Source organism: Oncorhynchus masou, chromosome 5 (assembly GCF_036934945.1).
Source record: "Oncorhynchus masou masou isolate Uvic2021 chromosome 5, UVic_Omas_1.1, whole genome shotgun sequence".
NCBI lineage: Eukaryota > Metazoa > Chordata > Actinopteri > Salmoniformes > Salmonidae > Oncorhynchus > Oncorhynchus masou.
Genome location: NC_088216.1, coordinates 58848917 through 58875513, shown reverse-complemented (window position 1 = coordinate 58875513; position 26597 = coordinate 58848917). Strand labels below are relative to the sequence as shown.

Below are 26597 nucleotides of genomic sequence, written 5' to 3'. Positions count from 1 at the left end.
AGAAGCCTGAGAGCAAGCGAGCAGTAGCTTACTTCCTCGATCGACGGAATCACAGACGAGAAACTGAAGGGAAGACAAGGACAAGAAAACTCACGAAACAAGAAATAATCCACACGTTTGCAAGACGAGGTAAGTCAACGGAAAATGAGTTTCGGTCATTCGGCCAATTGAGGAAATATATATTTTAAAAACTTTTTTCGGTTTTGTTGCGTTTTGCAACCTAGTTTGAGAAGTTTTTCAGGGTTGATTATTGAATGCTTAAATAGCCTGTATACGTTTTACTAGTAGTTGCGCTTGCGCGAATAGCGTACTAGTATTTCGAGTACAAGCCTACAACTGTAATGTTATCTGTTGTTTATGGCGGGCACTGACATGCGCCACATTCCAGATAAAAAAAAAATTGCACAGTAACCTACAGTTTCATGGCGTGCAAGAGACGAATGAATCCTTCAAGAGAACGTTGGCCTTGACGAATATTTCAAATGTTTCTAAACTGTAAACGCCGGGGTCTTTTTATGAACACACTGTCATATAAATCCAGACTTTTCTCAATTATGAGACATCAAGAAACTATTATTTTCTATTTGTAGAAAAGAGTGATGATACTGTACATAATAGCCTACCTTGCTTCCAAAGCGCTCTGGGGTTTCTCAATATCACGACACGTTGAATTGACGTCTGTGCCCAGTGAGAAGGCATTGATGGAAAACCCGTTTTAAAGGCATCCACTTATCAACACTGTTCAGTTCATTTCCCAATTACTTTACCTTTCATGACCAATTCTGCATGTTTGTTGTTGGCTAAAAGAAAGGTACTTGACTGAAACTTTGGTCCCCGGGGCCCTTTTGTATGCAGGTTTGCTTGCTAAGGGAATCCCCCTTTCATGTTGCATTGCATTGTGAGTCACCACTGGGCCCAATCACAATGCCTACTGGAGTTGGTGAAGCACATTCACATCCAACTAACAGTGCAAAGATGAAACAAGAAGAAGAAATGATCTCTGCACACCCAGCTGTTGGCCAACTTGAACTGATCAGATGATGATGTTGAAGACACTGATCTCATTCTTCTCAAAAGGAAGTGTGTGTGTGTGTGTGTGTGTGTGTGTGTGTGTGTGTGTGTGTGTGTGCGTGTGTGTGTTCCGGCGCATGGAGTAAATTGACTCTTTAATATCTTATTCCGTTGTGTCCCACTATAAAGACTGGACTGATCATCGTGTTGCAGCCTCCATCACAGAGGGTGATCAGCTTTATCCATACGCTTCACTTTCATTGCCTGGAGTGTAGCCCATTGTGTGAGTGTGCGTGCGTGTTTATTTGCGCTGCTCAACAATCAGAAGATCATACCCCGACTGGAACATTGTTCAGCTCACTAGCTGCATGGCTTTGGCTGTGACTGCACTGGAGATGTTATGTCATAGATTAACAGGCTGAATAGTGGTCACTTTGAATGGCCCCATTAGAGTTTGAGTTATGAGTCTGTGTAAGAAGGCCTGTAGTCATTACCGCTCGCTCTCCGTTCATCCATCTCTCCCTCTCTCCCTTCATCTCGGTCTCTCTGTTAGATCATAAGTATTTGTTCTCACCCGTTGGTTTGGTGACAGACTTCAACTTTATAGGATAAATTACACTATAGATGGTAACACAAAAGGTGGACAGGGACATATATATTTTTATCAGGTCAGATGAACACTCCAAACAGCCTACCAGACCGCTCTGAGGCATCCGCATGGTCCTAAAGCACACCCTGGCTTCGTTTTGGTTCACATTTTAATGATAAAACTGGGGGGGGGGTCAGGCAAATGCAATTTCAGAATGTGGGGGGACATGTCCCAAGTGAAAATTGTACAGTTCACTACTGGCCCAGTAGCCTTGAGTTATGAAGGAGGAGATTAGAGTCCAGGTCCTCTACAGTCTACTACAGGTCATGTCTCCTGCAGAGTCTACTAGAAGTGGTCTGCTGTGAAAGAAACAACCATGACTGCCATAGATCGTATGAGCTTGTTCCAGGACTGCTGTCTCACTAGTGTGTGTGTGTGTCAGAGGGGTTCTTTAAGCTTACACTTGTGTGATGGTCTCTCAGCTATAATAAGTGTTTGTCTCTGTGTATGGTGTGTGTGCTTGCATGTCTACTAGCATGAGTCTACCGTTGTTGCGTTGTTTGATCCCCACAGGGTGATGATGCGATGATGCTTCACTTCCTTGTCCAGATCTGTATTCTCTACATGAAAGTTTGGACTAACACACAGTTTCACACTCCGCCCACACACACACATGCACGCAAGCAGACACACTATTAGTGTTCGGTTTAAGGCTGGAATCCGCATTAGGTGAAACAGCGCCAATGGTCGCCCCAGGCGCATTTGTTACTGTTTTTGTTTTGTTTATGGAAGGAGGAAAGGAGCATCCAGCATATTGGTAAAACAAAAATGGAATATAAACTCTGCTGTTTTACCACATGTGCAATGATGTCCAACGGGGAAGAACTGTCTTTGTTGTGACATCGCAAATGGACATGGCAGTTTCACTGCTAATGAGTCCAGCTTTAAGACCCACGTGATTTGATAGGATGTGTGATGCTTATTTCGTTGTGTGCTGTAATAGAACCATCTACAGTCTTGTAAATACACCTGGCTACCCATGGCTGACTAGTAACTAACACGTTTCCAGTCTGCGCTAGTCATTTACCAAAAAGCTCTGCTACAGTTTGCCAGGCTAATGATGGCCAGTGTACTGTAGCACAGCTGTGTGATGTCATTGTCTGAGGTGCTGTCAGTCAGCTGTCTGTGAGTCAGAAGGGGATAATGTGTGAATGCATGACTGCATTGGGACAATATGCATATGTTTATTCAACACAGTTGCTGTGATTCACTAGATTGTCATACTATAAACAAACAAAGTGTTTGGAGAGGGAGGTGGACACAGGCGATGGGAGAGGAGGAAGAAAGAAAGCGATATGGAAAGGAGTATGAGCTCACAGCCAGGCTCATTGCCACTACATACAGAGAGAGAGAGAACCGGCTGGTGGACAAGATTATAGGGCTGAGCGATTAACCGAAATATCAGTTATTTTTAGTTTTTTAAACAACTAATTGACCAACCTATTTGAATTCCATTTAGTTTTTCTTTTTAATGTGAGCTCAATGTGCACACTGCGCTGCACCTTTTCTGGAGATAAATTAGATCATGCCAGAACTGTGTGATATAGTAGTGAGTTGTAGTTTCCAACAGGCCAATGTTTTACATAGTTTAGCTCAGAAAATATGATAATGAACTACAATGACCATAATCCATTTTGCGTATACTTGTACGGTCTGTGTTTATTTTACTCCTGCTACGTAAGAGACAGAAGGATGTGCGATCAAGAGGATACATAGCAGAGCAGTTTACACACGCTCACCCATCACTCACATACATTCGATGTACAGAGCAGTTTACACATGCTCACCCATCACTCACATGCTACTGATGTACAGAGCAGTTTACACACGCTCACCCATCACTCACATGCTACTGATGTACAGAGCAGTTTACACACGCTCACCCATCACTCACATACTACTGATGTACAGAGCAGTTTACACACGCTCACCCATCACTCACATACTACTGATGTACAGAGCAGTTTACACACGCTCACCCATCACTCACATGCTACTGATGTACAGAGCAGTTTACACACGCTCACCCATCACTCACATACTACTGATGTACAGAGCAGTTTCTTCGTGAGGTATCTCTACCTGAAAATACATGATCTAAGTGATTGCTGGTAGGTTTTCAGCAGTCATAAAAGTATGCTTTATTTACTTTGAAGAACTAATAAAATAGTGATTTTGTCAGACCGCATAGACAGCAGGTGTATAGAGATGAGATGATGACTTGGAATGAAATAATAAAGTCAGCAAATAAAACAAATGTAATATACACAACAACTGAAATATTTTATTAAAATAAAGTAATGTCAATAAGTGATGGTTAATAAGTGATAAGCAGTAATGGTCACTACCATCAGGGGACTTTTATTCATTGTTTTATTCTGTGTTGTTGCAGCATTCAATCCACATAATGCATAGAGCATTTCATGTTTAAAAAAATGATCGGGCCTTCTGAGTGACACAGCGGTCTAAGGCACTGCATCACAGTGCTAGAGGTGTCACTACAGACCTGGGTTTGATCCCAGGCTGTATCATAACTGGCTGTGATCGGGAGTCCTATAGGGCGTTGCACAATTGGCCCAGTGTCGTCCAGGTTAGGGGAGGGTTTGGCCAGGGAGGGGGGGCTTTACTTGGCTCATCGCATTCTAGTGACTCCTTGTGGCAGGCCGGGCACTTGCAAGTTGACCTTGGTCGTCAGTTGAACGGTGTTTCCTTCCGATACATTGGTGCGGCTGGCACCAATCTCTGATTGCCTGGTAACACACACACACACAGTTTATTATTGATCAACACCCGGAATCATCACAGCTCAAAGCTTGAACACATCGACTCCTGCTTTAATACATGCTGAATGTCATTCCTCTGTCTGTCATTTTTCTGTCCTCTCTTACCTTTTTTCTTTCCTTGTTTTTATTTTTCTGTCCTCTCTTACTTTTTCTCTTTTTTCTTTCCTTGTTTTTGCCATCATTTCTTTGTCTTCTGACATATTTTTTGACGTGTATGGGTGGTGGTGTAAAGCTGGGGAACAGAAACACAGGAATGTTGTTGAGGAGCCCTCTTTAGACTTTGGACTTGTTGAGACTTGCTCCCTCCCAGGATGCAGGGAAATACCTTCAGTACGAGAGCTACACTCAGAGAGAATCACAGAGATCACACACACACATTCTTCAACACCTGCTACTATCATTTCACACCAAACACACATTCTCACTGACAAAATTATAAATGAAGCTGTTCTTGACAGAAGTGCTTAAATGCCATGTTTTCTGTGTTCCTATTGTAGGCTATGTGTGTGTGTTGGTTTGGATTAGGGTTCTTCTAATGTGAGATTGAACCATCAGAGTTCAAGTTGAACCTTTGGTTTACAGTGTCAGTAAGGTTAAAGTCACATGTGAATGTGAGATATGGGCGTTGACTCAGCTCCGTTTCTCATTAGTAGGTTTAGGCCTATGTCACAGAAAGAGTTTCTGTTTGTTAAGGTGACTCAGAATATCTTTATTTCTCATACACACCCATACTCTCACTCGCTAACTAGAGTCACTCACTCACTCACGCACTCACTCACTCACTCACTCACTCACTCACTCACTCACTCACTCACTCACTGACACACGCACGCATACACACACTCTCCCACATACGCACTCACACACACACACGAATATACTCACTCACATAAATAGTGGCTGGTTGCACCACGGGTGGCTGGTTGCACCTTAATTGGGGAGGACGGGCTCATAGTGATGGCTGGAATGGAATTAATGGAATGGTATCAAACACATAAGAGTAAATACATAGTTTTACCTTCGCTAAGAACACAAAATCTACTTAAGATTTTCACATCCTAGATAAAGCAGATACATTTTCTTTCCATAGTTGAGTTAAATGAACTGTTATTCACTATTAACCATTTATAACTTGTTAACTGTTACAACATAGAGCTATTCATTTTACAGTAATGGTTCTATGTGTTTGATGCCATTCCATTGACTCCATTCCAGACATTACTATGTGCCGTCCTCCCCTCACCAGCCTCCTGTAATATACACACATATGGATACATACAGTACCAGTCAAAAGTTTGGACACACCTACTCATTCAAGGGTTGTTTTTTTTATTTTTTTTATTTTCTACATTGCAGAATAATAGTGAATAGATCCATCTTTGAAATATCACATATGGAATCATGTAGTAACCAAAAGATTGTTCAACAAATCAACTTCTTCAAAGTAGCCACCCTTTGCCTTGATGACAGCTTTGCACACTCTTGGCATTCTCTCAACCAGCTTCACCTGGAATGCTTTTCCAACTGTCTTGAAGGAGTTCCCACATATCCTCAGCACTTGTTGGCTATTTTTCTTTCACTCTGCGGTCCAACTCATCCCAAACCATCTCAATTGGGTTGAGGTCAGATGGTTGTGGAGGCCAGATCATATGATGCAGCACTCCATCACTCTACTTGGTCAAATAGCCCTTACACAGCCTGGAGGTGTGTTTTGGGTCATTGTCCTGTTGAAAAACAAATGATAGTCCCACTAAGCGCAAACCAGATGGGATGGCATATCGCTGTAGAATGCTCTGATAGCCATGCTGGTTAAGTGTGCCGTGAATTCTAAATAAATCACTGACGGTGTCACCAGCAAAGCACCCCCAACCATCACACCTCCTCCTCCATGCTTCACAGTGGGAACCACACAAGAGGCGATCATCCATTCACCTACTCTGTGTCTCACAGAGACACGATAGTTGGAACAAAAAATCTCCAATTTGGTCTCATCAGACCAAAGGACAGATCTCCACCGGTCTAATGTCCATTGCTCGTGTTTCTTGGCCCAAGCAAGTCTCTCTTATTGATGGCCTTGATGGCCTCTATGCAGCAATTTGACCATGAAGGCCTGACTCACACAGTCTCCTTTGAACAGTTGATGTTGAGAGTGTCTGTTACTTGAACTCTGTGATGCATTTATTTGGGCTGCAATTTCTGAGGCTGGTAACTCTAATGACTTATCCTCTGCAGCAGAGGTAACTCTGGGTCTTCCTTTCCTGTGGCGGTCCTCATGAGAGCCAGTTTCACCATAGCGCTTTGGTGGTTTTTGCAACTGCACTTGAAGAAACTTTCAAAGTTCTTGAAATTTTCCAGATTTTTTGACCTTCATGTCTTAAAGTAATGATGGACTGACATTTTCCTTTGCTTATTTTAGCTTGCCATCATATGGACTTGGTCTTTTATAACGACACAAGGCGAGACCCAGATGTAGACATGGAAGGCAGATGGTTTGAGCTCTGATATTTATTATAATCCAAGGAGTAGGCAAAAGGCAGGTCGGGGACAGGCAAGAGTTCATAACCAGGTCAGAGTCCAAAACGATACAGGGCAGCAGGCAGGCTCGAGGTCAAGGGCAGGCAGAATGGTCAGGCAGGCGGGCTCAGAGCCAGGACAGGCAAGGGTCAGAACCATGAGGACGACAAAAACAGACTGGAATTAAACAGGAGCTAGGAGAAAAACTGCTGGTTGACTTGACAAACTGGCACAGACAGACAGAAAACACAGGTATAAATACACAGGGATAATGGGGAAGATGGGCAACACCTGGGGGCGTGGAGACAAGCACAAGGACGGTTGAAACGGATCAGGTTGTGACACTTTTACCAAATAGGGCTATATTCTGTATACCACCCCTACCTTGTCAAAATTGATTAGCTCAAACGCATTAAGAAGGAAAGAAATTCCACAAATGAACTTTTATCAAAGCACACCACATGATGCTGGTTGAAGAGAATGCCAAGAGTGTGCAAAGCTGTCATCAAGGCAAAGGGTGGTTACTTTGAAGAATCTCAAATATAAAATATATTTTGATTTGTTTTAACACTTTTTTTGGTTACTACATGATTCCATATGTGTTATTTCATAGTTTTGATGTCTTCACTATTATTCTACAATGTAGAAAAATATTAAAAATAAAGAAAAACCCTCAAATGAGTAGGTGTGTCCAAACCTTTGACTCATGAAACAATGAATTAAACAATTATCCACATTAGTAGCATGTGACTGATGCTGGTGGATGTGTGTGTTTGCATGCGCGTGCCTGCGTGCGTGTGTGCATACCCCTCATAACAGATGGTGAAGTTACTGAATCACGGCTGTCATGTGCGTATGAACAGGAGGCTGAGTGACGGACATGTCACTGCAAATATGTTGCCGTGGTTACATTCTGCTTGGCCATGTCTTTGAACAGGTGGCCCAGTGACACATCACCATGGCGCCCTTCTTGCGGATTGCCTTCAACTCCTACGACCTGGGTGTGCTGTCTCCACTGGCCCCTTCTGATCCCCCCTTCTGTGCCATCAAGATGAAGGAGGCCCTCACCACCGGTGATAATCTGACTATTACTGTAGTTATTACTGTGTTATAGTAGGACTATTTCAGTCCCATTGTCCCATAGAATCACATTGTAACCTGTAACCAGTGTGGTATAGATGTGCACATTTTTTGATTGTTACACAAGAGTATGAAAAATCAGTCTCTTATCTTTTTAACCTTTATCTAACCTTTCTCTCCCCTTCCCCTTCTTTCCCTCTCTCCCTCCTTCTCTCCAGAGCGTGGTAAGACACTGGTTCAGAGGAAGCCCACCATGTTCCCAGCCTGGAAGGCCAGCTTCGACGCCCACATCTACGAGGGGCGTGTCCTGCAGGTGCTGCTGATGAAGTCTGCCGAGGAGCCATTGGCCGAGGTCACAGTGGGCGTGTCCGTCCTCGCCGAGCGCTGCAAAAAGGGCAACGGCCGTGCTGAATTTTGGGTAGGAGGTCTGCAGTCGGATTCTCTACCTTCCTGCCTGAATTATGTGTCTAATTTACAGATGATTGTTTGTGTTCAGGTGGACCTGCAGCCCTCAGGGAAGGTGATGATGGCAGTGCAGTTCTTCTTGGAGGGAGCAACTGATACAGGTGAGAGTCAGGAGACAAAGCCCACCTGTCTTCTTCTCATCCTCCACTTTTCCCTTCCTACCTGGCCTGTTTTGAATGTATCTTTTATGTGATGTTTGTCACGCTGAAGCCTTCTGTCTGTTCCCTTGGTTCTCATCTGTTCACTGCACTTACTTGAATACAGACAGAGCAGACAGCACAGCACACACATTCTTGCAGTCATGTACAGGTCTTGTATATGAATCCCGGTTTTCTAAACATAGTTCTCTATTCTTGGCTTTCCTATATAAGGTTTTGCCTGTTTTCTCATACTAACAGTGGACGAAGCACTCCAAATGTTGTCCCTACTGTTCCTAACACTACATTCATGTTTCTAAATTGTAGCGCTCCACTGACGCTTCTCTCCCTGTCACCCATAGAGGGCAAGCTGCCCACGAAGGAGGAGGAAGGGGGGCCCACCATAAACCGCAGGCGAGGAGCCATCAAACAGGCCAAGATCCACGAGGTCAAATGTCACGAGTTCATCGCCACCTTCTTCAGACAGCCCACTTTCTGCTCCGTCTGCAGAGAGTTTGTCTGGTCAGTTATTCAGTCTGTCCAGCCATCTGGCTCTTTACTCCTCGCTCTATTATCTGTTCGCTTGTTGCTAACAGAAGTGATTCAATATTTACACGTTTTATTATCGGTTCCATTCATCTAATTTAAGTGGCAACGTCTTGGTCGGTCTACTTCATGCTGAGAGACTGAGTGGGGAGATAAGATTAGACAATGTCTTAGTAATCTCCTCCTATCTAACTAACTTTAGACTTAGGGTTGGTGGCTAAGGAAGTGGGTCAAAAATCCTGCATTGTGTGGAAATACCAGCACAACATCTAGTAGTGTATTTGCAAAATCAGCACCGCTTCCACTGCTAGTCATTTATTTTCAAGTGCTGTAGTGTGTTGTGTTCTACTAGAATAGGTGGTGTCTGTAGAGACGGTGACAGTCTCCGTTTGCTGCTGTGTAAACGGTGCTCAACTGTCAGCTACAGTCACAACCACAATTATTGGCAACCTTGATAAAGATTAGCAAAAAATACTGTACACTCTTAGAAAAAAAGGGATCCAAAAGAGTTCTTGTCTCCATAGGAGAACCCTTTTCAGTTCCAAGTAGAAAGGGTTCTATTTAGAAACCAAAAGGGCACTTCAAAGGGTTCACTCTTTTACAGTAGGTTGTAAACTGCACCTTTTTTTCCTAAGAGTGTATAAAATCAACAGCATACAAATACTGAGCTATATTCTATGCTCAAAAAAATACTAATACAACTGCTCTGAGAAAAAGATGTCTATCAAAATTATTGGCACCCCTGTTTTCAATACTTTGTGCAGCCTCCCCTAGCAAAAATAGCGGCACTTAGCCTTGTTCTATAATGTTTTATGGGATTGAAGAACACATTGGGAGGGATGTTAGACCATTCCTCCATACAGCATCTTTCCAGATTCTTGATATTCTTCGGTCTGCGCATATGGACTGCCCAACAAGGCCCCATGACTAGTGGAAACAAAACAGCACCAAAACATCAATATACCATATTTTACAGTAGGCGTGCGGTTATTTTCTGCATATGCATCCTTCTTTCAAGGCCAAACCCACCACTGGTGTGTGTGGCCAAAGAGCTCTATTTGTGTCTCATCTGACCATAGCACCTGGTTCTAATCCAAGTGCCAATGCCGTTTACCAAACTCTAGGCGTTTACATTTGTTGGTTTCTCTCAATAAAGGCTTTTCTATGGCAACCCTTCCAAATAGTCTATTGGCATGGAGGTGGCGTCTAATTCTAGATTTGGAGACTTGGCAACCCCAGGATGTGACCAAGTTCTGTAATTCTCCAACTGTTGCCATTGCTCTTTTCTTTGCCTCCCAAACCATCTTCCTCACTGTGCGTGAGGACGAGATACACGTGGGTCCACTTCCAGGCAAGTTTATCACTGTTTCAGTGGTTATAAACTTCTTCATTGTTTCCCTAATAGTGGTAAGCTGTATATATATTCTTTTTTTCAGTCTGTTTTTTGTACACATTGCATGATTTATGAAAGTCAAAAACCATTTGTCTCTTTTCATTAGCGAGTTCTTTGCCTATCCCCATGGTGATGGGTGACAAGAGGACCAACTTCTTTAACCCCAGTGAAACAGGAAGCCCTGAAACGCCACAATACATTTCCTTAAGCAGAAATTAACTTAAAACAAAGCTGAATGTTAATGCAGATTCAATGTTTTTAGATTTTATTCATAAGAATCGTTAGGGCTGCCAATAATTCTGCCAAGTATCTTTTTTTAGATTTTATTTTATGACTAAAAAATGTTTTCTCCGAGCAATTGTATTAGTATGAAATAATATAATTTCCCCATATTTTTTGCATACAAAATAGCTCAGTATTTATGTTCTTTATTTTATACAGTCTTCTTTGCTCGTCTTTATCAAGGGTGCCAATAATTTTGGTCGTGACTGTACAGTATGTACTCCATTCTCACTTTATCTCCTTTCATCATCAGCACAACACCTAATAATTAGGTGATCATCATCTTCAATGGCCCTCCATAATCTCTCACTCCTATACCTTTGTATTCTACAGGGGCCTCAACAAGCAAGGCTACAAGTGCAGACGTAAGTGTACAATAACATGGACAACCTACTGCTATACAAACCAATGCACACAACATCATAGATACACATTATAAACACTGTAGTTATGAACACTCCCACACTGCAGGGCAGACTATACAGCACTACCAGTGACTTTCATATCTGCCTGTATGAACGGTGCTCACCTGCCATCAATATACTCCATATCCCTTCTCTCCCAGAATGCAATGCAGCCATCCACAAGAAATGCATCGACAAGATCATTGGCAGGTGTACGGGCACGGCCGCCAACAGCCGGGACACTGTGGTACGTTGGGACTACTTATTCATTCATTGATTAGGACATTTCCTTATTTACTTGTCCTGTGTCAGTCCAACGTGGAGTTTTCTCCCTCTCCCTGCAACCGTGAGAGTGAGTGTCATTCCAGTTTATCTAATCTGTTTAGTTAGGCTATTACATGTTATACACTGATTATACAAAACGTTAACTACACCTGCTCTTTCCATGACATAGACTGACCAGGTGAAAGCTATGATTCCTTATTGATGTCACTTGGTAAATCTATTTCAGTGTAGATGAAAGGGAGAAGACAGGTTAAAGATGGATTTTTAAGCCTTGAGTCAGTTGAGACATGGATTGCGTATGTGTGCCATTCAGAGAGTGAATGGGAAAAATAAAGAAATGTAAGTCCCTTTGAATGGGGTATGGTTGTAATCAAATTTTAATCAATCAAATGTATTTATGAAGCCCTTTTTACATCAGCCAATGTCACAAAGTGCTGTACAGAAACCCAGCTTAAACCCCAAGCAGCAGCAATGCAGGTGTAGAAGCACAGTGGCTAGGAAAAACTCCCTAGAAAGTCAGGAATCTAGGAAGAAACCTAGAGAGGAACCAGGCTCTGAGGGGTGGCCAATACTCTTGTGGCTGTGCCGGGTGGAGATTATAACAGAACATGGCCAAGATGTTCATATGTTCATAGATGACCAGCAGGGTCAGATAATAATAATCACAGTGGTTGTAGAGGGTGCAACAGGTCAGCACCTCAGTGGTAAATATCAGTTGGCTTTTCATAGCCGATCATTCAGAGTTAGAGACAGCAGGTGCGGTAGAGAGAGAGAGTCCAAGGTAGCACGTCAGGGTTCCATAGCCGCAGGCAGAACAGTTGAAACTGGAGCAGCAGCACGGCCAGGTGGACTGGGGACAGCAAGGAGTTATCATGCCAGGTAGTCCTGAGGCATGGTCCTAGGGCTCAGGTTCTCAGAGAGAGAGAATTAGAGGGAGCATGCTTAAATTTACACAGGACACCGGATAAGACATGAGAAATACTCAAGATATAACAGACTAATCCTAGCCTCCCAACACATACACTATTGCAGCATAAATACTGGAGGCTGAGGTTTTCATGCTCAACATTTTCCTGTGTGTATCAAGAATGGTCCACCACCCAAAGGACATCCAGCCAACATCCCTTTGGAATGCTTTCGACACCATGAGGGTGTACAGAGGGCAAAAGGGGGGATGCAACTCAATATTAGGGAGGTGTTCCTAATGTTTGGTATACTCAGTGTATATGACTATGGCCAGTTACTGTGTCTTGTAAAAGACTCACGTATGGCCTTGTGTCAATTGAGAAGTCAGAAGTTCTCAATGATCTCCTCAGGGACCCCCAGCCGTTCCAGAGTTAGCACACCTGATTCAATTTGTTAATAAACACAATAATAAAATCTATGGATTTTTTACAATATGATATGGCTATTACACTAAAATAAATAAATAAACTCTCTGGTTCTACAAATAATCTTTGAGATTGAGAAAGGTTCTTTGTAGAACCATTCTCCATAAAAAAGGGTTCTATATAGCCCCAAAAAGAGTTGTAACCATAGCGGGGTTTCCTAAACTCGGTCCTGGGCCCCCCCCTTGGTGCACTTTTAGTTTTTTGCCCTCGCATTACACAGCTGATTCAAATAATCAAAGCTTGATGATTAGTTAATTATTTGAATCAGCTGTGTAGTGCACAGGCAAAAACAAAAATGTGCACCAAGGGAGCCCAGGACCGAGTTTAGGAAACCCTGCTTTATAGAACATTAGGAAAGGGTTCTTTATAGCTCCATACAGATTATATTTAGAAACTTAAACATGGTTCTTTATAGAACCTTCAACAAAAGGTTCCATATAGCACCAAAATGTGTTCCGCTATGGTTACAGCCAAATAACCCTTATTTGGAACTATATAGAACCATTTGTTTTTAGTGTGTAGCTGTGATGCCATTAGCTGTCGAAGTGTCATAGGGTCAGAGTCCAAACTAGCAGGCATCAATCAGACCTACAACCAATCGGATGAGGTCCCCTCACATTCCAGTCAATATTAATCAATAGAGTGGACAAAAGAGCACAGATAACTGTGCTTAGTTACATTCAAAAGTGAGGGATTCTGCATTCACTCACACCTGAGGAGTGGTGAGAAGGGGCATGTTCTGAGTGAGAGAGGGGCTTAAATAAGGCCATCTGTAGACTAGAGATAGAGCAGGAGAGGAGACCAAGAGAAAGTGTGTCTGTCAGTCTGTGGCCTTCTAAGGAACCCCACAGACACTACTACAGGAAGCATCACACCACGGGATACAAAACAAAAGGAGAGGGGGAGAGAGCATGGCAGGAGAGAGAGAGACAGAGGGAGAGAGAGGAAGAGAAATGGGGATGATGAGACAGGTGCGCAGGGCCATGAGGTACCCTCCCAGGCGGCTGTTTTGCCCCCAGTTGGTACCGATGGATCTGGGTGTTGATGAGTTGTGTGTGTGTCCATCACAGTTCCAGAAGGAGCGCTTTAAGATTGACATGCCACACCGCTTCAAGAACCACAACTACATGAGTCCCACCTTCTGTGACCACTGTGGCAGTCTGCTGTGGGGCCTGGTCAAACAGGGCCTCAAGTGTGAAGGTAGGGAGCTGTGTGAGTGCTGTGTCTGTTGTGTTTGTGTTGTCATTGTATTTACCTATACAGTATACTTTAACTCTTTCTATTCTCTTGTAGATTGTGCCATGAATGTGCATCATAAGTGTCAGGATAAAGTGGCCAACCTTTGTGGAATCAACCAGAAACTTCTAGCTGAAGCACTTACTCAAGTCAGCCAGGTAAGTGAGAGAGTTTGTTGTGTGTATGTGAAAGCGTGCAGGCATGTGGTCTGTGTGTCCCGTGTATGTGGACGTACGTTCTTGCAAGCGATTGCAGCAAAAGCAGTCATCTCGCTGTGATGTTCTCAGATGGATTTAAAGCTCTCAACATGTAAAAATACAAAATCATTTTGTGGAATTGAACAAGACCACTTTCTCTTGGTTACAGACAGCCAAAATCAATGTGTGCTTAAAGCTGAAGTTGCAATGAGTCAGCAGGCATTTGAATGGCGTCTCTGCGTTGCTCAGAGGACGATGGACAGAAAATGCGCTGTCGTCAGTTATATGAAATGGTGCCAATTTTGTACTGTCAATAAGTATGATCATATATTTATTTTACAGTTATAAGACAGGTGAAATATTATAGTAAGTCATTTAGAATTAGATTGTTAGTATATTTAGAAATCATTTCAATAATTTCAATAATTTCAAGTACTATTCCCCTACTTTTATTCAATAGGAAAAAAATCATACTTGATTTTTCATATTTTTATCATGTTTGTACTGTGTACTTGAGCTTGTGTCCTCAAAAGTGACTTCACATCACCGATGTTGTTTGTATTTATTATCAATCCCCGTTAGCTGCTGCCATGCAGCAGCTACTCTTCCTGGGGTCCAGCAACATTGGGGCAGTTATACATTTTAAAAACATTACAATACATTCATAACAGATTTCACAACATATTAAGTGTGTGCCCTCAGGCCTCTACTCTACTACTACTTATCTATAACACAAAATCTATGTATAAGTGTGTGTTTATTGCGTATGTTATCGTTTGTATGCATGTGTCTATCTTTGTGTTGCTTCAGAGTCTCCGCTGTTCCGTAAGGTGTATTTTTATCTGTTTTTTTATCTGATTTTACTGCTGGCGTGAGTTGCTTTATGTGGAATAGAGTTCCATGTAGTCATGGCTCTATGTAGTACTGTGCGCCTCCCATAGTCTGTTCTGGACTTGGGGACTGTGAAGAGACCACTGGTGGCATGTCTTGTGGGGTATGCATGGGTGTCTGAGCTGTGTGCCAGTAGTTTAAACAGATAGCTTGGTGCATTCAACATGTCAATACCACTCACATATACAAGTAGTAAGGAAGTAATTCTCTCCTCCACTATGAGCCAGGAGAGATTGACATGCATATTATTAATGTTAGCTCTATGTGTACATCCAAAGGCCAGCCATGCTGCCCTGTTCTGAGCCAAATGCAATTAACCTAAAGTCACTCTTTGTTGCTCCTGACCACACGACTGAACAGTAGTCCAAGTGTGACAAAACTAGGGCCTGTAGGACCTGCCTTGCTGATAGTGCTGTTAAGAAGGCAGAGCAGCGCTTTATTATGGACAGACTTATCCCCATCTTAGCTACTGTTGTATCAATATGTTTTGATCATGAGAGTTTACAATCCAGGGTTACTCCAAGCAGTTTAGTCACCTCAACTCAAATTTCCACATTATTCATTACAAGATTTAGTTGAGGTTTAGGGTTTAGTGAATGATTTGTCCCAAATACAATGCCTTTAGTTAGTACAGATTGAAAAAAGTAACGGGCCTAGACAGCTGCCCTGGGGAATTCCTGATTCCCCTGGATTATGTTGGAGAGGCTTCCATTAAAGAACACCCTCTGTGTTCAGTTAGACAGGTAACTCTTTATCCACAATATAGCAGGGGGTGTAAAGCCCCTGTAAAGGCCCCCCCGTCCGGCTTAACTTACTCTTGAGAGTTGAAATAGTAGAATGCACAAGGTGCAATTTCGAAATTGGTTAGCGCATCATCAGTTCCTCTTGTCATGTTAGTCATTTCATACCATAAGAGAGCTATTACTTGTCAGAAATGTCCAGATCAAGTTTGGTACAGCAAATTGGCCAGCGTCACCTAGTGTTGTTTTTTCAGTGTAACATTTCTAGTGTTGATTCAGGAGTTGTTGTCTAGTGGACGGGTGGGGTGTTGGGGTTGAGATTTGGGTTAGTGGGGTTGGGGTTGGTGGTGATGGCCCTTTCCCTGCCGGTGTAGGAAGTGGCCCCTTTTCCAGCACAGGTTGCAGCGGCGTGTTGAGATACAGTCTGAGGTGGGATGGATGTTTTTACAGATCTTACAGATGATGGCTGTGCAGGTTGCGGCCAGATGGCCCAGTTGGCCGCAGTTCCTGCCTGGTTTGGGCATGCTGTAGTAGTGGACGGAGCACCTGTTGTTCCCAAGTGTGATGGTGCTGGGGAGGTGTTGGACTCCGCCCACTCCATTTGATCCGGTCTTAACTGGACCAGCCATTTTCGTGCCCCAGTCCAGACATTGTTACCTTTCCTTCAAATCAAATGTATTTACATAGCCCTTCGTACATCAGCTGATATCTCAAAGTGCTGTACAGAAACCCAGCCTAAAACTCCAAACAGCAAGCAATGCAGGTGTAGAAGCACGGTGGCTAGGAAAAACTCCCTAGAGGGGTGGGCCAGTCCTCTTCTGGCTGTGCCGGGTGGAGATTATAACAGAACATGGCCAAGATGTTCAAATGTTCATAAATGACCAGCATGGTCAAATAATAATAATCATAGGCAGAACAGTTGAAACTGGAGCAGCAGCATGGCCAGGTGGACTGGGGACAGCAAGGAGTCATGAGGTAGTCCTGAGGCATGGTCATAGGACTCAGGTTCTCCGAGAGAGAGAAAGAAAGAGAGAATTAGTGAGAGCATACTTAAATTCACACAGGACACCGGATAAGACAGGAGAAGTAATCCAGATATAACAAACTGACCCTAGCCCTCCGACACATAAACTACTGCAGCGTAAATACTAGAGGCTGAGACAGGAGGGGTCAGGAGACACTGTGGCCCCATCCGATGATACTCCCGGACAGGGCCAAACAGGAAGGATATAACCCCACCCACTTTGCCAAAGCACAGCCCCCACACCACTAGAGGGATATCTTCAACCACCAACTTACCATCCTGAGACACGGCCGAGTATAGCCCACAAAGATCTCCAGCACGGCACAACCCAAAGGGGGACGCCAACCCAGACAGGAAGATCACATCAGTGTCTCAACCCACTCAAGTGGGTTGAGTCACTCAACTTCATCCATCCAACTTCAACCCACTCACCTTCATCCAAAGCCCTTCAGGTGTCGTGTGGACTGGGGTGTCAGGTTGGGCAGCGGTCAAGCCACTGTTACCTTTCCTTCTTCCCCAGTCCTTCCGGGGTGTTGAGTGGTCATGGACTAGGCGAACAGCACCAGCCGCGGTAAAGCCACTGTTCGAAAGAAAATCAAATACAAGCGAGACAGATAGAAAAAGATGGCAGAGAGAGGGATACAACCCCAGGACATCCCCACCACACAGGGATGGGCATAATAAAGAGAAACCAGAGCTGTAACTAGTTACATTTTAGGTCCATTTATTTGGTTATTTCAAAATTAATTACATGTTAAAATGTCAAATAAAATTCCAAATAATAAACCATTCAAACAACAATCTGAGGAGCAAGCAGCCATGGAAGGGTGCCCGAGACCCAGAGGTCAATTGTGTCATTCCCCTGTGGTCCGCTCGCTCCTGGTGAAGGTCTGGTGCTTGGTCCCTCCTCATCTGGTGCTGGGACTGGCCAATTGGTTCTGGATTGGTGCTGGGACTGGTGCTGGATCTGCAGAGTGGAGGAATGACAACCTGAGGAACAAGCAGGCACACAAAGGAGCCCTAGATCCAGGGGTCAGTGAGGGCATTCGCCTGTTGTCCGATTGCTCTGGGTGAAGGTCTGATGTTTAGCTCTCCCCTCCTCCCTCTTGTGGTGGTGGCTGGTTCCTGGTTGTGGGCTGGTGCCGGTTCTGTGAGCGCGATAGTGGGAGGTATGGGTAGAGAGACATGGAGAGAGAGAGAAAGGGGGGGTTGGGAGTAGAGATTGTGTCCATCGGCCTTGGCTGGCTTGGAAAGTTTATGACAAATTTGCAGTTTCCATCAGACTTCACTCGCATAGAAAAGTTGGATGGAAACATGGTTAGTGTTGATTTAAGACTGAAGAATTTGCTGTGTGGACATGTCAGTGGTGAAAAGGAAAGTGTTTTTATTTGCTTCTCCCTCTCATCACCCTTTTGTAAACATTTTCTCTCTCCCTCTGTCGCCTGTATGTTTTTCAGAAATCCTCCTCTCGGCGCTCAGACCCAACCCTACCTGACCCAGATATAGGGGTCTATGAGGAAGTCATTAGGAACTCCATTGGTGGTCTGGATGGTCAGTGTGTGTTTGATTTTATGAACATATTTGATGATGATGTGTGATGTTAAATTCACTGAAATCAAGTTGGTGTAAATTGTTTGAAGACAAATATGTTTTTATATATACTCTTACGGAAAAAACATGATTTAACATGTGAAAACGTGTTTTTCGAACACTTCACATGATCACTTGTGAAATGTGTGTGTTTTTTCCATAAGGGTAATGTTAATTATAATAATGATGATGGTCATGACGATTGGGATGATGACTTTATAATGACCTGTGTGGGTTCCCCAGATGGCCCCTCCTATGCCAAGCTGTGGGAGGGCTCAAGCCCTCACCCCCCATCTCGCCTCACCCACCTGACACGCATCAACGTAGACAACTTTGTTTTTCACAAGGTCCTGGGCAAGGGCAGCTTTGGCAAGGTAAGCCTGGTACAGCAGACCGTCAGGATCCTAGAGCAGCACAGTTCACATACTGGACACCAGTAGACACAACAGACTTTATGGGAGGATATTACCACCAATAGAATATTTAAATCAGGTTCAGCCCTCTTCTTTTGTTTTCTCTTGTCTTCTTGTCTTCTTTCCTTTATTCTGTTCTTTTCCTCTCATTTTATTCCCCTTACTGTCCCCCACCCTTCTCTCCCCAGGTCCTGCTGGCAGAGTTGAAAGGTCAGGGGGAGTGGTTTGCGGTGAAGGCTCTGAAGAAAGATGTGGTTCTGATGGATGATGATGTGGAGTGTACCATGGTGGAGAAGAGAGTCCTGGCCCTGGCCTGGGACAACCCCTTCCTCACACACCTCTACTCCACCTTCCAGTCCAAGGTACGGACTCTAGCCCTACACACACTCCTTGGTCCTCTTACTGTGTGTCAATCTGGCTATTACAGCAACATATAGCAATGTGATGTACTAAAGAGAAGCAAAAACACAACAGAAAGATTAGCCGTTGTTTTTTTCTGATTAGTATTAGCAAAAGATAAGTGTCTACAAAAGCTGTCTCCAATAAGAAGTGATATAAACGCATAACAAACTCGCTTTCATAGCTTATTACACTACTACTGTACTAGGGACTATACATTATGTGTTATGATGCCTGACGTTGAGCGTGTTGTCCACAGGAACACTTGTTCTTTGTCATGGAGTATCTGAATGGAGGAGACCTGATGTTCCATATTCAGGAGAAGGGACGCTTTGACCTCTACAGGGCAACGTGAGTTTCACCTGTCAGAAACACTGATAGTGTATAGATTCAGATAGTTTGAGTGAGGTCAAACACAGAGGAGGTACAGAGTCTCGTGGCTGTTGAGCTCTTCAGAGTGTGTATCTGAAACTGGATGTTAAACTAACTGGTGCTCAGTTTGGGATTATGGAGATGTTCAGTCCTCGGGAGCCTGTACAGCCTCTGTGCTCAGGACAGGTGAGATGAGGAGGCATTCACTTCGACACGGTTGCCAACGATACCTGATCCAGCATGGGCTAGACAGTTTCAGAGAGAGAGAGAGAGAGCTATTCACCCTCTCGCTGTATTAATCATTAACCAATTGTGCGTGTGTATGTTTGCACACCACACAAGCTGGCATCGCAGAATGGAGTCTTGGTTTGGTTTCTTGGACAGATTGGTAAACTGCTGAGTTTCCAATGAGTTTCACTATCTCAGAACATAATGAACCTGTTTATCTATTCACTGACTGACCCTAACCTCTTAACCCAGAGGCACAGACACAGTGGGCCATGACTAAATCACACTTAAGACATTACAGTAAATACACACTGGTTCTTAAAGAGTTGCCTCTTCACCATTTGGCATGTATTGTGCGGTTCCCTCAGACACAGTGTGTGTGTGTGTGTGTGTGTGTGTGCGCCCCCGTGCGTGTCTACATGCATATGTATCACTGGCCACTTTAATAAATGGATCACTAGTCACTTTATACAATGCACTCTAAATATTGCCACTTTAATAATGTTTACATATCTTACATGACTCATATCACATGTAAACTCAGTAAAAAAAGAAATGTCCTCTCACTGTCAACTGCATTTGTTTTCAGCAAACTTAACATTTGTAAATATTTGTATGAACATAACAAGATTCAACAACTGAGACATAAACTGATCAAGTTCCACAGACATGTGACTAACAAATGGAATAATGTGTCCCTGAACAAAGGCGGTGTCAAAATCAAAAGTAACAGTCAGTATCTGGTGTGGCCACTAGCTGCATTAAGTACTACAGTGCATCTCCTCCTCATGGACCACCAGATTTGCCAGTTCTTGCTGTGAGATGTTACCCCACTCTTCCATCAAGGCACCTGCAAGTTCCTGGATATTTCTGGTGGGAATGGCCCTAGCCCTCACCCTCCAATCCAACAGGTCCCAGGCGTGCTCAATGGGATTGAGATCTGGGCTTGTCGCTGGCCATGGCAGAACACTGACATTCCTGTCTTGCAGGAAATCATGCACAGAACAAGCAGTATGGCTGGTGGCATTGTCATGCTGGAGGGTCATGTCAGGATGAGCCTGCAGGAAGGGTACCACATGAGGGAGGAGGATGTCTTCCCTGTAACGCACAGCGTTGAGATTGCCTGCAACGACAACAAGCTCAGTCCAATGATGCTGTGACACACCGCCCCAGACCATGACGGACCCTCCACCTCCAAATCGATCCCGCTCCAGAGTACAGGCCTCGGTGTAACGCTCATTCCTTCGACGATAAACGCGAATCCGACCATCACCCCTGGTGAGACAGACAAAACCACGACTCGTCTGTAAAGAGCACTTTTTGCCAGTCCTGTCTGGTTCAGCAAGGATCGGTTTGTGCCCATAGGCGACGTTGTTGCCGGTGATGTCTGGTGAGGACCTGCCTTACACCAGGCCTACAAGCCCTCAGCCTATTGCGGACTGTTTGAGCACTGATGGGGGGGATTGTGTGTTACTGGTGTAACTCGGGCAGTTGTTGCCATCCTGTACCTGTCCCACAGGTGTGATGTTCGGATGTACTGATCCTGTGCAGGTGTTGTTACATGTGGTCTGCCACTGCGAGTACGATCAGCTGTCCATCCTGTCTCCCTGTAGCGCTGTCTTAGGCGTCTCACAGTACAGACATTGGAATTTATTGCTCTGGCCACATCTGCAGTCCTCATACCTCCTTGCAGCATGCCTAAGGCACATTCACGCAGATGAGCAGGGACCCTGGGCATCTTTCTTTTGGTGTTTTTCAGAGTCAGTAGAAAGGCCTCTTTATTGTCCTAAGTTTTCATAACTATGTCCTTAATTGCCTACCGTCTGTAAGCAGTTAGCGTCTTAACGACCGTTCCACAGGTGCATGTTCATTAATTGTTTATGGTTCATTGAACAAGCATGGGAAACCGTGTTTAACCCCTTTACAATGAAGATCTGTGAGGTTATTTGGATTTTTACAAATTATCTTTGAAAGACAGGGTCCTGAAAAAGGGAGTTTATATACTGTATTTTATACCATCTACCGCACCTTGCCTTTGCCGCTTGGCCATCTCTCATCCATATTCTTACATGTACATATTCTCATTCACCCCTAGATTTGTGTGTATTAGGTAGTTGTTGGGGAATCGCTACAGTCGCATTAATATCTGCTAACCATGTGTATGTGACAAAGTTGGATTTGATTTGATTTAGTATACTATGGTATAAATACTATAGTATTCCCTGTTGTGTTTTTTAAGACTTTATTGTAGTATTCACTGTATTTTTTTGTGTTTTTAATATCCAATCTTTAAAAAATCGAGCTGCTGTCACGCCCTGATCTTAGATATCTCTGTTTTCTATATATTTTGGTTAGGTCAGGGTGTGTGTACTCTAGGTTTTTGTATGTCTAGGTTTTTTTGTATGTCTAGGGTTTTTGTATGCCTATGTTGGCCTGATATGGTTCCCAATCAGAGACCGCTGTTTATCGTTGTCTCTGATTGGGGATCATATTTAGGCAGGCCTTTTTACCACTTTCTGGTGTGGGATCTGTTCTACATTTAGTTGCCTGTCTGCATTATTCGTATAGCTTCACGTTTCGTTTGTGCTTGCTTGTTTTGTTTTGCTGAGTTTCGGTTTTGTTAAAAACGTGTGGAACTCATCTTTATAACGAACGTGACAGCTCTACTACAGTATGCTGGGAAATCTGAAAATGATGAGCATGGTTTTGATGGGAATGTTTTACTCTCCACAAAGTAAAGCTGACTCAATCACAATCTCACACTCAACACTTGTTATTAACACCAACACTGTTTTTTTTAAACCACTAGTGTTAATTTCACTCTTATAGAGTTAATGTAACTCCTGAATCAACACTAGAATGTTACACTAAAAAATCAACACTAAGTAACACTGGCCAATTTGCTGTGTACTTGTTAATGTTTGTGAGTGTTGAGTGAGAGTCAAGGGAGAAACCTGTCTGCACAAAATCCACTTCCTGTCAATCAATCAGTCTCTTAATCCTAATCTCTCCATCCATATCAAGGCCCAATCAGTCCCCCCCCCAGAGGTGAAAAGAAAAGCAGGTCAGAGATAGGCTAATCCTTTAGTTGTGGCTAGGCTGGGGCCACTGGGCCAAGAGCATCTCTCAGGTTTCATTCATCCTTACCCATTGTTCAGCTGCCTCTTCTGTGTACCACTCTATACAAATGCCATCTTCAGTAATGCAGCTAGCTACACACTGGACTGGAGTCCTCAGGGACAGACAGCATTGTTCAGGGGCCAACTCAATGGGGAGATGGATAGATAGAGTAGTACTCTGCTGCCAGCTAGCTGGACCTCTAGACTGTGTAGTGATGTTTATATTTATTTTTCCTCCCTCCTTTCTTCTCTCCCTCCCTCCAGGTTCTACTCTGCTGAGATCATCTGTGGTCTTCAGTTTCTGCACTCCAAAGGGATCATTTACAGGTAAGTCACAAACACCATCATCGGCACTCTAATGTACACTCACTAACCACTCACTCAATCACATTACCATACAGATGAAAGAGAATGGCCAGAACCCCTCCACCAAGGATTGATATAGTGTCACATTGTGGGACAGTGAGTATGTGATTGTTAGCTGTCATAACTCTAGTCACCCTTTCCCCTCCACACCTTTCTTCCCATCCTGTCTTTCCTCCTACTCTCCCTTACTTGTTTTGTCTCTCTGCCCTCAGAGACCTGAAGTTGGACAATGTGATGTTGGATCATAGTGGTCACGTAAAGATAGCAGACTTTGGCATGTGTAAGGAGAATGTGTTTGGGGAGAACCAGGCTACAACCTTCTGTGGGACTCCTGACTACATCGCTCCAGAGGTATGGATCATCTCAAACGACACCCTATTCCTTATTTAGTACCATGCTTTTGACCAGAGCAAGAGTAGTGCACTTAATAGGGAATAGGGTATTATTTGAAAAACTATCACTGTGAGGGTCTCACTGATGATATCACTCACTGTGTCTTCCTGTCACTTTTAGATCCTGCTGGGTCAGAAGTACTCCTTCTCTGTGGACTGGTGGTCGTTTGGAGTGCTGCTATACGAGATGCTGATTGGCCAGTCCCCCTTCCATGGTGATGATGAGGACGAGCTGTTTGAGTCTATCCGTACAGACACGCCCCACTACCCTCGCTGGATCACCAAGGAGGCCAAGGACCTGATGGAGAGGGTCTGTATGCCCCCCCCATACAGTGTCCCAATTCTGCCCTGAGTTTGTTTCTCTCCTCCTTCGTGTGTTTTTATCCCTTTCTCACTGTGTTTCTCTCCTCCGCCCCTGCAGCTGTTTGAGAGAGACTCCACTCGCAGGCTAGGCATCGTGGGTAACATCCGTGTTCACCCCTTCTTCAAAACCATCAGCTGGCCCGCCCTCGAGAAAAGGGAGGTGGAACCCCCCTTCAGACCCAAAGTGGTACGGTCTAGACATGAGGTTTTATAGTAATGATAAAGGACAGTTGTAATAGGCCTACCACAATATAACATATTTGGGGTAGTTTCAAAGGGGAGAAGAGGCTGTCACTGACAGCCATTCGTGTATCAAGTCAAAGATCTACAGTAATTCAACTACTGAATGCTCTGTAGAAATTAGGCATGTGCTGTTTATTATTTGATTCATCACTTACTGTCTCCATCTATCATGTATCCTCTCTTCTGACTGGCATATCTCTTCTGCCAATCACAGAAAGCCCCAAATGACTGCAGCAACTTTGACAGGGAGTTCCTCAGTGAGAAGCCCCGCCTCTCCCATGGTGACAAGAACTTCATGGATTCCATGGACCAATCAGCTTTCGCCGGCTTCTCCTTCATCAACCCAGAGATGGAGCACCTCTTGGAAAAGTGACGGAGGGGTCTCTCAGCCAATCCCCATGCTCTTAGTTCTCAGTGACATCACTGGGGTCATAGGTGAAGCCAGGATTACATTACTACTGTTTTAGGGTCACTTTGTCAAGGTGTCCTCATTCATGTGATCAAACCTTCATCTTGAGTGAGCTGTTCTACGTTCAGTATTTGTGACTGTAATAGAAACACAAGTTTCCTCTTCGGGTACTTACTTAGTGAAATGATAAGAGTTAAACTTATACAGGAATTGGCCTCTGTTGTACAGATAGGTGTTATTGTGTGCATGCTAGAGTGTCCAGGTGTACTAGGGGCCTTATATTTTAATGGTGTGTGTGTGTGTGTGTGTGTGTGTGTGTGTGTGTGTGTGTGTGTGTGTGTGTGTGTGTAAGGTAATGTAAATGTCAATGTCAATGCAGAGGGTTTTGTGTGAATGAGCTGTTTGCATGCATAAAGACCTCATACCAACACCAACCACCTCTCAATCTCAACAACCTCTGAATGTGTGTCACGTACTCTTGAAAGATTAACTGAATCAAAGTTCAGTTTGTCACAGCATGGGGAGCCCTTGCATCTACTAGCCAAGTACGAGGGAGTTGTGGTCTGTGTTTGCCATAACAAGACCAAGTTCAGACTGAGCAACTACAGGTATCCCTGCCATTCCATGTAGCGTCATCTGGGACAGGGACAGATTTGGTGTAAGTCAATAAGTGCTTATTGTGTATGATGCTATATGAATGTCTTTATTTGAGTGGTACTTAGCGAGATTCTGTATATAGATCTATATGTATATTGTTGTTGCGTATATTATTGGTGCGCTAAGGATTAGCTTTTTTTACTGTCTCCATTTTACATCTTAATAAAAAATCATCAACTCCCAGTGTCTTTAGTCCCTTGTCAAGTGTTACTCACTCTGTGATGAACATACAAAACACAGTGATGTTTTATAAACCCCACACTCAGTGAACTCATCAAGAAATTGCCTATTAGCAAGATTGGTTAATCAAATACCTTTGCTTTCTGCAAATTGTGAACTCTTTTTTTATTGTATGTGATGTTGAATCTAAATTAAATTCTCATGAGAATTTACCTTAATTTCTGATTTAGTTCTTGTATCTAAAAATCGATATTGGAGTGACGATGCCTCCTAGCGGGCCACTTGCATAATGTACACATCGTTCTGGCGACGTAATGGGTCTTCACCATAGATATTGGTCTGAAAATATCTGAAAATAAACTCAATCATTTGTTACAAAGGGATTTATCTCTGAATGGTAGAATATTGCTCACAAAGGCTGAGGGTATTTCCAGGCTCACTTATGCTGCATGTCGAAAATCAGATAAGCAAGAACATTGATAATGTGCCTTTTAATCTTGTATGGAAGAACAGGACACATTATATCAAGACATCTGTGATTATGAAGAGGGTTGGTCTCAATTATCTTGATTTTTCCCACTTTGAATAGCACTCAAGATTAATTGGATTCAGCAATTCCTGAAGAATCCTAGCTGTATATGGAATTGTATCTCTCGATATGTTTTTTTCTCATTTAGGTGGCCTCAAAATGTTCCTAATGTGTAATTACAATATTGAAAAAATCCCGACTAATTAATCTAATTTCCATAACAATCCCTTTTAGCATGGTCTTTGATCTACAAGCACAATTTCTCTCCATATAGATATTTTATCTGGAATAATAAATTTAGGCATTTTA

At 43.5% G+C, this 26597-nt stretch overlaps 1 protein-coding gene across 1 annotated transcript; it reads left to right on the top strand.

The window, feature by feature from the left end:
• prkcda (protein kinase C, delta a) lies at positions 1–25762 on the top strand. Its single transcript, XM_064966242.1, has 18 exons — positions 1–129; positions 7895–8030; positions 8256–8455; positions 8534–8603; positions 9002–9161; positions 11194–11225; positions 11426–11511; positions 14011–14140; positions 14234–14334; positions 18486–18579; positions 18862–18992; positions 19220–19393; positions 19690–19781; positions 23414–23476; positions 23728–23866; positions 24029–24217; positions 24329–24457; positions 24728–25762. Exons 2-18 carry the CDS (start codon positions 7916–7918, stop codon positions 24884–24886), a joined length of 2064 nt encoding a protein of 687 aa, XP_064822314.1. The 5' UTR covers positions 1–129; positions 7895–7915; the 3' UTR covers positions 24887–25762.
• Positions 25763–26597: the final 835 nt, after the last annotated feature.

Coding starts and splice junctions, on each gene's coding strand:
- prkcda (XM_064966242.1), top strand. CDS start 7,916: ATGGCGCCCTTCTTGCGGATTGCCTTCAACTCCTACGACCTGGGTGTG. Junction 11,226..11,425: donor GCAAGGCTACAAGTGCAGAC/GTAAGTGTACAA, acceptor CTTCTCTCCCAG/AATGCAATGCAGCCATCCAC. Junction 19,394..19,689: donor ACTCCACCTTCCAGTCCAAG/GTACGGACTCTA, acceptor TGTTGTCCACAG/GAACACTTGTTCTTTGTCAT.